This window comes from Carassius auratus, chromosome 5, assembly GCF_003368295.1.
Source record: "Carassius auratus strain Wakin chromosome 5, ASM336829v1, whole genome shotgun sequence".
Taxonomy (NCBI): Eukaryota; Metazoa; Chordata; class Actinopteri; order Cypriniformes; family Cyprinidae; genus Carassius; species Carassius auratus.
Window position 1 is genome coordinate 16,181,122 of NC_039247.1, and position 15,240 is coordinate 16,196,361.

At 37.4% G+C, this 15,240-nt stretch overlaps 1 protein-coding gene across 12 annotated transcripts in view; it reads right to left on the reverse strand.

The window, feature by feature from the left end:
* Positions 1–2,714: 2,714 nt before the first annotated feature.
* LOC113078213 (ataxin-2-like) overlaps positions 2,715–15,240 on the reverse strand; it is a 34,027-nt gene continuing 21,501 nt past the window's right edge. For 4 of the 12 annotated variants that reach the window (XM_026250539.1, XM_026250591.1, XM_026250525.1 and 1 more), the window contains 10 exons: positions 14,185–14,251; positions 13,562–13,702; positions 12,798–12,815; positions 10,303–10,375; positions 9,852–10,045; positions 8,280–8,406; positions 5,891–6,261; positions 5,617–5,791; positions 5,227–5,296; positions 2,715–3,430 (listed from right to left, as the gene is read on the reverse strand). In XM_026250539.1, the coding sequence (XP_026106324.1) occupies positions 5,232–5,296; positions 5,617–5,791; positions 5,891–6,261; positions 8,280–8,406; positions 9,852–10,045; positions 10,303–10,375; positions 12,798–12,815; positions 13,562–13,702; positions 14,185–14,251 (1,231 nt within the window). In that variant the 3' untranslated portion in view covers positions 2,715–3,430; positions 5,227–5,231. The remainder of the gene's footprint in view (positions 3,431–5,226; positions 5,297–5,616; positions 5,792–5,890; positions 6,262–8,279; positions 8,407–9,851; positions 10,046–10,302; positions 10,376–12,797; positions 12,816–13,561; positions 13,703–14,184; positions 14,252–15,240) is intronic. The other 8 variants (XM_026250604.1, XM_026250557.1, XM_026250570.1 and 5 more) reach the window with 6 other exon arrangements.

Sequence of the window (15,240 nt, forward strand, 5' to 3'; positions counted from 1 at the left end):
AAGCACAGTGGGTAACCATTAATGAGCTCCATAACCACTGCATGTATGTTAGTCCACTGGCTTCGGGACAGGAAACCCTCAATCATATAACACCTGTTAGAAAAGCAAGGACTCTTAAATAAAATAAATCTAAGAAACAAGTAACTGCTGTTTTCTTGTCTTTATTTTATTACATTTTACTTTAGATACCTTATAATATTGCATTACTATACAGTGATACATGTTGAAATGATTTCAGAAGACAAGATCTGTATCTAGCACAATGTTTTAGATCGGTCGCGAGGGTCAATAGACAATTGGGCATGAAACACAAATAGACTCAAATACCTAAGAATGCTTAGAATCAAACATTTTTGGTTATTAGTTATGGGATACAATGGGGAACTTCAAATAGTAGTTCTTTATTTTTACTGCCATGTCAGCATCTAAGGCTAACTTTATGGAAAACTGAGTTGTGAAACTTTAAATAAAAGCATCTGCTATATCAGTGATTTTTATCCCAATGACCAGGGGCCACTAGTGTTTTTTAGAGTAGAGGAAAGGCTTGAACAAATTAGATTTTAATACTTAAAACAGATCAACTCAAAATACGCACTTTGAGACTGGCTTGTCCCAAAAACGAAAGCAGATTGAAGTGTGTCTCTATATCCTCTTGAAATGTATAGATATTACTTTCATGTATGCAGACTCTTTCATGGCAGAGAGCCGGGACAGGCACAGTCATGACATCTTGTGTCTTTGCTTGTGGTAATCTCTCTTGTTCTTCAAGTTAATGAAGGATGTCCGTCCCAGTCTGTGAAGTTTCAGCGCAAACTGCTCCCCCTCAGCATTTGAAACAATATAAATATATGAAATAAGAAAAAGCACACTGAATCTTTATTTTGATTCAGACAAATACACCTGTAGCTTGTCATATGGTTGTGAAAAATAAAGCTGGATGTAAACAGATATACCTTCCTTAAAATGGTAACGTCACATACCGCTGTGAGGACTCTAAAATCATCCCTGGATAGATAACTTAAGATAACGACGTTTAACTTGCCCATTGTGGCAAAACCGTTCCTTCCTAATTTTCAGAAGAGTTCTAACTTGTTTGCAAATGTCTTTGTAATGCAGAATCATATACAGTAAAAGAAATGGACACAGCGACCCCATTGGATTCAATGGAGACAAATGAAGTCGATTAGAAGCACGCATTTCCTGGGGGTCGAGCATACTGCACAGACTCAAACTGAGCTTGATGACGGAGATGTCATGTGAGCAACCTGTCTGACAACTGTAAGTCTTCTAATCGCTGTGCCAAGAGATATCTGAATCACCCACCGAACCTTGCAGAGACGTTGAGCATGAACAGAAGCAAATTTTGGTAAGTATTCTGATTAATTATCTCCCTTGACTTCATGCCTCCACGTCCCCCCGATAGCCTCATAGACAGTAAAAGATTGCCTGCGAGCTTCTCCTCCTGTCCATACGGTAATTTCTCTACTGTGCGACAAGAGAGTCGCTGGTTATGACGCAATCGTTAGCCTATTTTTTTTTTTTTTTTACAAAAACTGCTTCTACGGGGCCACAACTTAAGATACAAGGTAATGGGGCATTTTACACATTTTCGTGTTTCTTTAGAAATAATAAATGGACAAATGGAGTCTTTAAATGCCTCAGATGTAAAGTTATTCGCTGTCAAAGTGATGCCAAAATGAATGGGAGTCAATGGAATGCTAACAGCAGGTGGGGGTCCACTAGCCAATGGCGGCGCCTAGGGATGCTTTAATAAAATATGAAACCCTGCCCCCCTGTGCAGAATTTGTTCGAGCCATAGACAGTAAAAGAAATGGACACAGTGACCCCACTGGAACTCAATTGAGACAAGTGAAGCCCATTTCTAGCGTTTTTAGCACTTCCGTTTCTGACGGACAGACTCAAACTAAGCTTGACGATGTCAGCAACCTGTCTGACAGATGTAAATCTTCTAGTAGCTGTGCGTGCAAACTGCCATCGTTAAACTTGCAAAGACTGCGAGCTTGAGCGGGGAGTTCTTTGGCGTGAGTGAACAGGAGTAATTATTCTGATTAATTATTTTGTATAGTATTTTGAAATGTAACGCCAGTACGCCATATAAAGTTAATTGCCTGTGAGCTTCTCCTCCTGTCTGTACGATAATTTCTCTACTGTGCGACAGAGAGTCGAGTGGTTATGACGCAATCGTTAGCCTATTTTTACAAAAACTGTTTCTACGGGGCCATAATGTAACATAGAAGGTAATGGAGCCCTTTGTACATTGTCGTGTATCTTTAGAAGTAAATCATGGGCAAATGGAGTCTTTAAACGCCTCTGATGTAAAGTTATTCGCTGTCAAAGTGATGCCAAAATGAATGGGAGTCAATGGGATGCTAACACAAGTGAAGTTCTGCTACAAGATGGCGGCACGCGGCCGACTTCAACTTCTGGTCGACTTCCTTGCCACCTGGTTCGAGCAGCCATTCCACATGTTCAGACCAGAAGCGCGCAGTATTGTGATGTAGACGGGTTCGGCGCTTCTCCTGGTGGCCTGGAGCGGAAGTGCGTCCGACACTCCTCTGATGTTTTTACATCATAACCACAAACATGAGCAGATCCACAGTAGTATCTAGAGTCTTGTCAAGTAAAGTAAAGTAACAAAATGACACAGAAAAAGAAGAGTCAAGACGTGTAAAGTTTTTAAAACTTTTTTTTAATGTTTTTAATTTTTTTTAATTCCTTTATATTATCTACAAAGTAAAAGTTGTTTTAACTTAACAGTTTTATAACGGTCAAGTCTAATGGGGTTTTGCCATCAGATTAAATTAATAAATAATTTATCTGCTTTTTTTTTTTTTTTTGCTGCCAAACGTCTTCATTGATGGAAGTTTCTCGTGTTTAGTTTGGTTAGGACCGTTTCATTTTGTTGGTGTTGATTTACCCCAAGGTCTTGAGCACAGCTATAGCAGCAGCATTCAACAGTAATGTTAATACTGTCAATGTACGGAAGAATTATCTTTAACTTAGGTGCAGACAAAATGTTCCAGTTACTTATGCACAGTTTTCCACTCATCCGAGCATTTTTGTTATTGTTAGGACCCATTTCAAGAGTTCTAGTGTCACTGAAATATGCAAAAAATGATTCCTTGTTAAAACTTGTATTTCTTAAAAAAAGAAAAAGAAAAAAAAAAGCCAGAGTTCACCACATCTTTGCCTGTATGCATTTCTTAAATCACTGGTGGTGGGTTGCAGTAGAGCAGCATGACTGAGGTTCTCGTGGCCATTTGGGGGGTTTTAGAGACAGGTAAAGTTTAGTTGGCCAATAAAAGTGGTGGATGGGGCCAGATGACTCTGCAAAGATCAGGAGCCACTCAAACAGACTGCTGTTCTCTGAAATTCATCCTCTACAGCTGCTGCTGATGGTGACCTTGCACTGAACGAAAACAGAGGAAGATTTATATTATACACTCCATAGCACAGTGAAGAGAGAAACTTCACAAACATACATTAAATACAAATGGGAGCAGAGGAATATGTGAAATACAGGCAACTACTACAAACCCAAGTTCCTAGAAAGAATGGAAGAATTTAGTAAAATATTTTTATTTATTTAACAGCACTATGATTGTCTACCATAACAGCACATATATTGTGTATTATGGTGTTTTATTTAAACTTTCTATTTAATTATATTCCATTAGCAATTTACCTCACTGTGCAATAAAACCCATTGGTAACACTTTCTTTGAAGCCCGTTCATAATACATTATAAGAGTATTCTTAAGGCATTATAATGAATGCATCTCATGAGTAATCATAACAGCAGTTTTAACGCATTATAATATTTAGTTATATGTGGTTATAGCTTTTAAGATCATGATGATTTATAATACACTATGAACAGAATGCATCCACTTAATTTACAATGGATTATATTTCCCATAGCTATAATGTATTATAAGACTCATATCTTGGCATTAACTTATTACTTTACTTAAAGCGGACATCAACAAGAATAATAAAAATATATTTTTCTTATACAGCCATAAGTTTATATATCTGATCAGATACTGTACAGATCTTAAATAATGTCAAGATAAGACACTTTTAATCCATTACAAATTAAGTGGATTTAACATAGTTTATTTCGTGTTATAAATAGTCATACTCATAAAAGTTATAAGCACAAGTACGTTTTATAATGCATTGTGCATTCATTCTAATGCATTAAGAATAGCCTTATAATGTGTTATAAAAATGGGCTTCATAGAAACTGTTACCAAACATTTGTTTATTGCATTAACTGTTGCATTTAGCATACCTATTCTTATTCCTACCTATTCTTATTCATTCCCTGTTAATCCTCTGTTGTATCTGTATACAGTACACATACAAATACATCTATATGCATATATATCTGCATACTATATTTACACAAATATGTATCTATATGTATACTAGGGCTGCCCTCTACTACAGATTTTTCTGGTCAACTAGTCGTCTTTGATTTTAAGTGATTAGTCGACTAAATTGCACGTTTATATTAATAAACCATATATTATATATAATATATATAATATAGCCTATAGCCTATCAGTGTTCAAGCACACGCCTAAAGCTTGCCACAGCGCACCGGCAGAAGTAATGATTATGAGTGCGTAAGGGAAAACAGCAAGAATGAAGAAGCCTTAACATTATAATAATTGATAAACTAGTGTTTTCTGAATTCTTGGCTGCAGTGATGATGTTAATGACACTGATTCGTCATTTCCACAGTGGACATGCACATTTCATGTTGATTACATAATCTGTAAACATTTGTTTTCCGCTTTCTATAGGTATATTTTTCATGTCTGAGGCATACACAGAGCTGCGGTGGGAAAATTTGATTCATTTACTTTTTTTGACGTGCTCACAGTTCACAGAGACCTAGACGGCAGAAAGCACACCTTGTTTGCTTTCATTATTAAAAAAAAAACAGGTTTTGTTGTTACTGTGAGCGCACACAAAAAGGTAGACCTTTTATGAAAGATGTATTATTTATCTGTATGAGCAAAAATGACAGTATTTTAAGTTAATGCAAATGATCGCACCGGTGCCTCCAAGTTAACTGTCATGCAGTGAGCACGCTACTATTCAGCTTCCACACTCCGAACAAACACTTGAATAGCGCACATTTTTCTAGGTTAACGTTAAAGCGTGCGGCCGTGTAATGTTGCTGCTACTTACATGTTTCAGATGATAAACCACATTTGAGGTCGATGATCGAAACGAGCGTTTGGATCTCTTGACTGATGTACTGTAATTACCACATAGACCAGCTGTTAATGATCTGTCCATCACAGACTACATGACTGCCCCACTTCCTGTGGAAGGATTTTTTTTTTCCCCTTTGACTAAACGACTAATAAAATTTAGATTGACTAAGCCTTTGCTCGTCGACTAACGGTTAGTCAGCTATTAATGGGCAGCCCTAATGTATACTTATCTTTATTTTTAAATTTTGTCTGTATATTGCTGTAGTCTTTGTGCACTGGAAGCTTTTCTGTCACAGAGACACATTCCTGGTGTGTGTAAACAAACTGATACGTGCCGAGTTGCGATGAGATAGGTTCTTACCAGGGGTGAGAGTGTAGGAGTAGTGTGTGGCTGAGGACACTGGGATGGGGTTGAGAGTGCCCTGGGTTAGCGTAGACTGGGGGCCAGCAGGAGCCTGTGTGGCCATCAACATCATAGTGGGGGGGTGAGAAGGATTGCCATGATGTGGAGGCACCATCCCTGACTGCATGTGGGCCTTTAGAGACAGAGTGAATTCATATTTTTAAGTAGTATTTAGCAGCAATATTTTTAATGATTTCAATAATCCTGGTGTCTATGTCTTGTTAACACTAACCTGCTGCATGTGAGCCATATGATTAGGGTTATACCCATGCTGCACCTGCTGGGGGTGGATGTAGACGGCCTGCTGAGCGGAGGGGAAGTTGGCTTGAGGAGACTGAGGGTTGGGGCCGGGGGTCATGGAGGGCGGGGTGGGTGCCAGGGCTGAGTACATCTGTTGCTGTTGTGGGTTGCCCAGATGCATGGCCTGAGCTGCCGCCTGGTGCTGAGAATGCTGAACAGGGCTGGGGGCCGGGTGGCTGCCTCCATGCTGGGTACCCTGCTGCGGCTGTCCTGTCGGGGTGGCAGAGGGCTGAGGGTGCTGCGAATGAGGGTGAAGGGTGGAGCTTGGGTGGGGATACTGCTGAGGAATGGGGGCATGTGACACTGAAACAAAGAAACGAATAGAAGCAGTTTGTCAAAAATTTAACTTTTTAGAATGAGTTTTGCAACTGACATTCAAACACACACACACAAATATATATATTACAGACCAAAAGAAGAGTTTTCTTTATTTTCATGACTAGTCAAACTGAAGGCATCAAAACTATAAATGAACACATGTGGAATTATATACTACATAAAAAAAGTGTGAAACAACTAAAAATATTTCATATTCTAGGTTCTTCAAAATAGCCACACTCTTGGCATTCTCTTGATGAGCTTCAAGAGGTAGTCACCTGAAATGGTTTTCACTTCACAGGTGTGCTCTGTCAGGTTTAATAAGTGTGATTTCTTGCCTTGTAAATGGGGTTGGGACCATTAGTTGTGTTGTGCAGAAGTCAGGTGGATACACAGCTGATAGTCCTACTGAATGGACTGTTAGAATTTCTATTATGGCAAGCAGCTAAGTACAGAAAAATGAGTGGCCATCATTACTTTAAGAAATGAAATGAAGAAATGAATTGTTTGGGCTAAAGAACACAAGGAATGGACATTAAACCAGTTGAAATCTGTGCTTTGGTCTGATGAGTCCAAATTTGAGATCTTTGGTTCCAACCACTGTATCTTTGTGCGACACAGAAAAGGTGAACGGATGGACTCTACATGCCTGGTTCCCACCATGAAGCATGGAGGAGGAGGTGTGGGGGTGCTTTGCTGTTGACACTGTTAGGGATTTATTCAAAACTGAATTGAAAACTGAAGGCATACTGGACCAGCATGGCTCCCACTGCATCTTGCAGCGCCATGCTATTCCATCCGGTTTGTGTTTAGTTGGACCATTTATTTTTCAACAGGACAATGACCCCAATCACACCTCCAGGCTGTGTAAGGGCTATATGAACAAGAAGGAGAGTGATGGGGTGCTGCGCCAGATGACCTGGCCTCCACAGTCACCGGACCTGAACCCAATCCAGATGGTTTAGGGGTGAGCTGGACCGCAGACAGAAGGCAAAAGGGCCAACAAGTGCTAAGCATCTCTCGGGGAACTCCTTCAAGACTGTTGGAAGACGATTTCAGGTGACTACCTCTTGAAGCTCATCAAGAGAATGCCAAGAGTGTGCAAAGCAGTAATCAAAGCAAAAGGTGGCTACTTTGAAGAACCTAGAATATGACATATTTTCAGTTGTTTCACACTTTTTTGTTATGTATATAATTCCATATATAATACCACATGTGTTAATTCATAGTTTTGATGCCTTCAGTGTGAATCTACAATTTTCATAGTCATGAAAATAAAGAAAACTCTTTGAATGAGAAGGTGTGTCCAAACTTTTGGTATGTACTATTTTATATATATATATATATATATATATATATATATATATATATATATATATATATATATATATATATATATATAATTACAATTAATAATATAACAAGAAAAACTTCACAGAAACATAAAAAAAAACTGGGAGCAATTGGGAGCTTAAGGGGCAGTCATGGACTAATGGTTAGAGAGTCAGACTTGTAACCCAAAGGTTGCAGGATTGAGTCTCAGGTCCAGCAGGGATTGTGGGTGGGGAGAGGGAATAACCAGCACTCTTCCACCCTCAATATACCACGACTGAGGTGAGACCCTTGAGCAAGGCACCAAACCCCCAACTGTGCCCTGGACGCCACCGCAATATGGCTGCCCACTGCTCCTGGTGTGTGTTCATGATGTCTGTGTGTGTGTTCACTACTGTGTGTTTGCACTTGGATAGGTTAAATGCAGAGCACACATTCAGAGTATGGGTCACCATAATTGGCCACATGTCACTTCACTCACTTTTTTCCCCCCTCACTTTATTTTTAGTCATTAATATGCGACTCATTACAAAGACCAACATTAACTGCTGTAGCATCAAGCTATTCAGAGGCAATAAAAAGTGAATTAATTTATCACATATGCACAATATGAGCGTAAATAGGTAAAATGGGCTAGCAAGACAAGTCTTTGTACTGGCAGGAGTTCTTACCATACATAGTATGCATCTGCTCACCATACTGAGTGGTGGAGGAAGAGACCAGGCTGGGCTGAGCATGGGCAGGAGGGGTGATCATCCTCGCACCGCCCTGAATCATTGGACTGAACACATGCTGGGCCTGAAATAAATAAACCCAAGATTATCTTGAATGGTAGTGAACCTTTTATTGCTATATGATTAAAAAATTGGAGGGACACGAGTTCATTTTCTATTCATACTATCCTCCACAGGGATTATTAAATTAAAGAATTAATTTATAAATATGGTCTGTCTAAAAGACATTTTCTTTAAGGACCTAGATACATTTTTTTTTTATTTGTAGAAAATGGACTAAATACATTAACCTCATATGACCAAATCTTTATTGAATGGTAAATGGTGAATGACAGTTCCTTTAAAGGGATACTCCACCCCAAAATGAAAATTTGCCATTAATCTATGGGCAGTCTATGGGACAGTAAAAAGCCTCTCGGTTTTAATCCAAAATATCTTAAACTGTGTTCCAAAGACGAACGAAGTTTTTACTGGTTTGGAACGGCACGGGGGTGGAGTAATCCATTAAGAGTTCAAAGTAATTGGCTCCCCAGATTATATTGTACATAGCTGCTATTAAACAACAACAAAAAAAGATCATAAAAAAGGGGCAAAAAAATTATATTTTTCCAGAAATAATGGGACACATATTTCATAATTTTGTCAGTTGATCTGCCATGGTACAAGTCCTTGTGGAGACTTTCCCACCATTGTTTCTAAACTCCATAATACTGGAGGTGCACTTCACGTATGTCACAGTTACATGTGCACTTTGGTCAGTGTGGCAATACTCCGATTAAGGTGTTTACATGCCTGTGTATTTCAATTCAAATCGGCGTACGCCATATGTTAATATGATTATGCCTGCTGCAATTATGATTTTAATCACATTATTTAAATCTAAGTATTGCATTTACACGAGGTAAAGTTTAATCACAATATTGCCAAAATCTCATTATAATCGCATTAAGAGGGTGAATGTAAACGCATATTATAAGCAAAAGAATCAAAGATTCCTAATGGATCTAATAAAAAGTTCCCTGCTTGCTGATGTTGATATCTTTTCACCATTTCAACACTGTTCAAAGAACAATAATACAATGTTCACAAATACTATATTTGTTTCAGCTGAAGATGGTCAGACACCATATTCATAAACGCTCAAGTTTTGTCCAAAAGGGTTTACTGTCTGAGTAGGTACTAATTCACTACAAACTTCATGACTACAAAAAGTACATTGTATGTAGTATGAATGCGTGAAGTACTTCCGCCAAGTTGGCTTTGTCATGTGATTTATTGCATCCTCTCCCGTGGACTCCTTTTCCTCAACTGGATCTACTCGCCTACTATTTTATACAATGAAACTGGACATACTCATTTTGCATTCAGTTTTTTGCCCTCTTTCAAGTAGGTTAAGCATATTTGAATACAGGAATTAAAAAATAATAATAATTTATTAATTGTGGTTACCTTTTATTTCTGTGCTTTAGTAATTCTTTATTAGAAATGAGACCTCTAAAGTCACTGTACCTGTGACTGGTAGTGAGTCAACTGTTGTACAAGAGGTTGGCTAGCAAACTGCTGGGGGCTACAAGTGAAGTATTGGGTGGAGTAGGCTGGGCTCGGTGCCACAATGGGCGGCCCAGCAGCTGTAGCTGGATGCATCATTGTAGACGTGCCAGGTGGATGATGCTGGTCTGGTCTTTGCTGTGGCATGTTTGGTACTGCAATCAGATACCGCAAAAGAAAGGAGAATGAAATGGGCATGATGTTGTTGGAGAGAACGGCATGAAAATAACTTTTAATTTTGAATAGATCTTATTTCCTAACTGCAGAGCCCTGCAAATATAATATAAAAAAATCAACACACAGAATATATAGCATATCTTTCACACTGAAAAAGCTAAAAGCAAAGACAAAATAGTCTTAAGCAGCAGTAAAACAAATAATAAAATGCACTCTGAGAGGGAATCATTCTCACCTTTACCTGGTCTGTAGGGCTTGGTCTGGCTCATGGTCATATGAGGAACCTGAACATGGTACATGGCTGGAGGCTAAAAAATGAGGAGCAGAACTTGAGATGCAGAACTAAATCTATGTTCAGAGTTTTTCACAGTCTTGAAGAACACTTATAAAATCTTAATACAAAATCTATATCATGTATTACATTCTGTGGATTACCACTGTAATTGACTTGTAGCACTTCTTCGTTTTAGCTCACAGTGCTCACAGGAAAATGCTATTTGTAAACATTTTTTGTGTTTGTGGATCAATATGTTCAACCCAATATTCTGTTTCTCAAAGACGGTGCCAAGAGTATAACCCAAGAAAATACACACATCAATGCTTCTGACTGACAAAGCCACACAACTTTCTGGCTTTTTCCTTTTCTGGTCAAGTGTTCATGCAAACAAAGCTTCAATGCTCTTAACAGAAAAAAAAAAAAAAAAAAAAAAAAGGTAAATGTTTAAAACTAATGTATTACTAATTCTAAAGAAGAAGAAAAACAAATCAACAACAACTCTCATTCAGAGTATGGATAAAGGTAATATATAAGGTAAGCGTATAAAAAAAGTCGTTTATTGACAACAGTATGAAAATATAATAATAGTAACAACAGTAAATATAGCTGCAAGCAGCAATTAGGACAGAATGAAGAGCTAAGAATGTCATGTTATCAAATCTGTGTGGTGTATTCTATGGAGGTAACAATGGTACACACAAAGTTGGGTGTCAATATTTCAAAGCTTTGCAGAGATACAGCCTCAGACATAATCTGCCATTATGTCTCCACTTTGTAGCGGGGCTATACAAAAACGGTTTTGATCGGATTCAAATTCGGTGAAAATCGGACCAAACAGGAGGAGTTCGAAAAAGAAGGTTTTCAACAAATCAAATTGGCGGACAGGAAATTTGGCCCATAATGACATAATTGGTATCCATGTTGTCGGCATGACCCTAGGAATATTTTGAGAACAGTTATTATAATAATATTATATAATGGACTATCAAAAATTAATCAAAAATTATTAGCATTTTGAAATTAATGGTTATTGAATGGTTTATTACTCTTGACCAATAGGTGGCGTGGTCACTAAAATTATGTGGCCTGGTCAGTGTGAGGTGACAATGGCACATACAAAGTTTGTTGTAAATATGTCAAAGTTTTGAAGAGATACAGCCACACATGCAGTTTGGCATCTTTCCGGCAAATTCGTTGATACGCTAAACACAAACTGTTTCGTATATCAACATGAAATCCATAACTATTTGCCAGATCGATCTAAAGATGATACAAGTCAAATTTGGTGAAAATCGGACTAACAGTCTAGAAGTTAGAAAAAGTATGTTTTCAACATGAATTATAAATGGCAGACAAGAAATTCAGCCAATTATGGCAAAACTGGTATGGATGTTCTCAACATGATCCAAGGAATCTATCAAAACCAGTTATCATTACAATAGGCAGGTGTAAACAAAAGTTATTAGCACTTTTAGATTTTTTTTTGCCCCCAAACTTTGAGTACCATCAGGGCATGGTTCCCAAGAAACATAAGTTTCGTAATAATACGTAAAATTGTTCGTAAAATATAGCAGTTTACTAAAACATTCAAAATGGCACTTCCCAAAATGGCTGAAATGGGAAAATTTTGTATCTTTTGATTCGGCATGCTACACCTAATCTAAAGAGATCAGTTTTGATTTTTGGCCAAACCATTTAGAAGTTATAAGCAAAAATATGCATTTTTCATGACCACTAAGTGGCACAGTGGTGAAACACTGCGGGTAGTCTCAGCTCATGCTTGTTATAACATACACCAGGTTTGGTCTCAATACACCAAACTGTTCCAGAGATATACAGCCTCCGATCCATTTTTACATGCTTTTTCATCAAATTAATTTGTGCGTTTTTCAAGAACGGTTTGAAGAATCAACTTGAATTCCATACATTTTTGCTAGCTTGGTCTGAAGATGATCTGAGCCTGTTTTGGTGAGAATCAGACAAACCGTCTAGGACAAGTTAAAAAAAAAAAAAGCATTATTTATAAAAAAAAAAATTTGTGAAAAAACTAAACCTTGCTAACTGATGCATTTTTAAATGTTATTTAAAATTTGACTCCGCATGAGCCAATGATTCAGAAGAAAACAATTTTCCTTCTGTGGCTGGTGCTAGAGAGTTTGAGTTAGAGTTAGAGACTGCTAATTTGCTATGGTGACTGTTCTGACTATTCTTATCAGTGTGCCAAATTTCCCGCAAGCGGTTCTATGAGCATAGACTCAAGAGCGGAAAGAAACAGAAGAAGAAGAACGGCAACGGATACAATAGGTGCCTATGCACACCTTGGGTGCTTGGTCACTAATAATACTGATCAGCTGCAGTAAGAAATAGACAAACCAACAACTGCTGGTCAGTTATGCAGGCAAAAATGTCATACATGATTTCAGCAGAAAAAAGAAGCTTAGAATTGCACAAACCTTCCAGATAATGCTTTTCTAATGGAGAGATAGGAAAGAGGGAAAAGAGAAGAAAAAAAAACGAGTCTTTAGTGTGATTATCATTTGTTTTTTTCAGCAATTCTAGAAAATGTGCGAGTGATTAAAGATGAAACAAAAGCTTTTTAAATTATGCAATAGAGCAAAATAAAAGACTAAGTCACTTTTGAGTTTTGGAATTACTCAAATGCATCTTCCCACTCTACACCACAAATATAACAATAACGCTTTTATTTTGGTCAGTACAACGAAGTAAACCAGAAAATATAATATGAAACATTAGTAAGGTGTAACTTTTGGGGTTGATGACGAACCATGAGCTCCATCCAAAGGTTGATAGCATGCTACCAGTAATTTTTTTTTATTAGCATATTCTTGACCTTGAGGTCTGTTCACACCAAGTCTGCAATTTTACACAATACTGTAAAATAAACTAGTGCACAACTACAAACCTTTTTACACAAAATTCTAAAACTTTTGTGCTATTTATTTAGACCAGACTTAGTCTGAACAGGCCTCTACTAGCTCTTTCCCCTGAATTAAAGCAATCATGTGCTGGATGTACATGCCAGATGAAATGCAGCTGACAAATGAAAGTATAGGAGGGATGGCTGAAGTATGAATGCAATCAAGACATCAAGGATCTTGGCACATGAATGAAAAAACAAAAATGTATTGTGATAGATGTGGGCTTCCATGCACAGAATAAATGATTACACTAACAGATGTTCATATAATGAGCTCACCTGAACGCCAGGACTGACAGGTGTCAGAGGGTACATCTGGAACATGGTCTGGCCATAGACGGTAGGGGGCTGCTGTACTACTATGGAAGGGCTTGGCTGACCCTGGGGCCGGGTTTGAGTGGGGGTTGTTGATGGTTTAGGCTGTGGAAAGAGTTATAAAATAAAAGGAAGATTAATATATAAACAATTACATTTCCGTGCTATATTCGTTTGCCCTCTACCAGAAAACCTCAAGGAAAACCAAACGACTTGAGACAGAAACCTTAGAGGGACAGTTTACCAAAAGGTCTGCCATAATTTCCTCACCCTCAAGTTATTCCAAACCTCTGTGTTTCTTTCTTCTATTGAACATGAAAGATGATATTCTGAAGAATGTGGGTAACAAGATAGTAAGGAAATAAAAATACTTTTGATCAACTATTTCGTTGCCCACATTATTGAAAGTATATTCAACATGTTCAACAGGATAAAGAAACTCATAAAGGTTTGGAATGATTTGAGTGTGAGGAAATTATGACAATTTTCACCTTTGGGTGAACTATCCCTTTAAATTAAAACATATTTTGTCTAAAATATTTTGATTTCAGGTCAATAATTGTCAAAAAAAATAAATAATTACTTACAGGGGAGCAAAAAACCCTTGGGTTGAACTCCTTGGCATTGGGATTGAGAGTAGATTTTCTAACACTCCTAAAAAGTGCATAAACAATAAATCAACTGTTTTATTCAACATTTGACAAGAACATTTTTCAGGGGAATGAATGCATGGATTCCTGACAATACAATCTTTTACAATTGGTTTTTAATCACATATCTGGTATAGGGATTTAAATTTTCAATAATTTCCATGATCGATCGTCGTTTAAATGAACGATCAATTAATCGATCAATTGTTTACCGTAATGCTGCAAAATGCGTCTATTGCAGCCACGCAGTCACCGGCATGACAAGATGTGCAAAAGCCATTCGAAAAAAATAAAAAAACGCTTTCTCACTTTCACCTGAATAAAATGCTAGTAGCAGGATTATAAAATAGAATAGATGTTATTATGAGCATTTGATAAAAATAAAAATAGCGTTCCAGTAGTCCTATTTGATTTAAAAAACCTGGCATTTACACTGCATTAGATTGTGACAGTGCGTGCGTGCATACGAGATGGAGCGAGCCCGGGTTTGGCTGGATTTATTTTGGAAATTATTGCTCACGTCTCATTCGGCACAAATCCAAATGTTTCCGTATTCGCAATGTATCAATGTTAAACTATAATTTATTATAATTTTGTTATATAAATTTTTAAATATAATTTATAATGTAAATTAGGCCTGTACTTTACATGCATTAGCATAAAGACGTAAAAGATCCTCTTCACATGATCAAAAACATCCTTGGTCACAATTTTCCACAAATTCAATAATATTTAGGCACCGTTTCTTTTCCTAAATCCTCACCATCTAACCCTCTAATTTCGCAGGTTTATTTGATTGTTTTTCACTTAATTACTGTTTTTGCATCTCTTACTGTGGTAAACATGGGAAGGGAAATTAAAGATTTCATGAATTAAGAATCCATTCGATGTATTAATTTGTTCCCTTATTTCAGTTAAATCATGGTCTATTTAAGGAACAAAGTTAAAGAAACATTGACAGTTGCCACAAATTAATAAATCGTAGGAACGAAT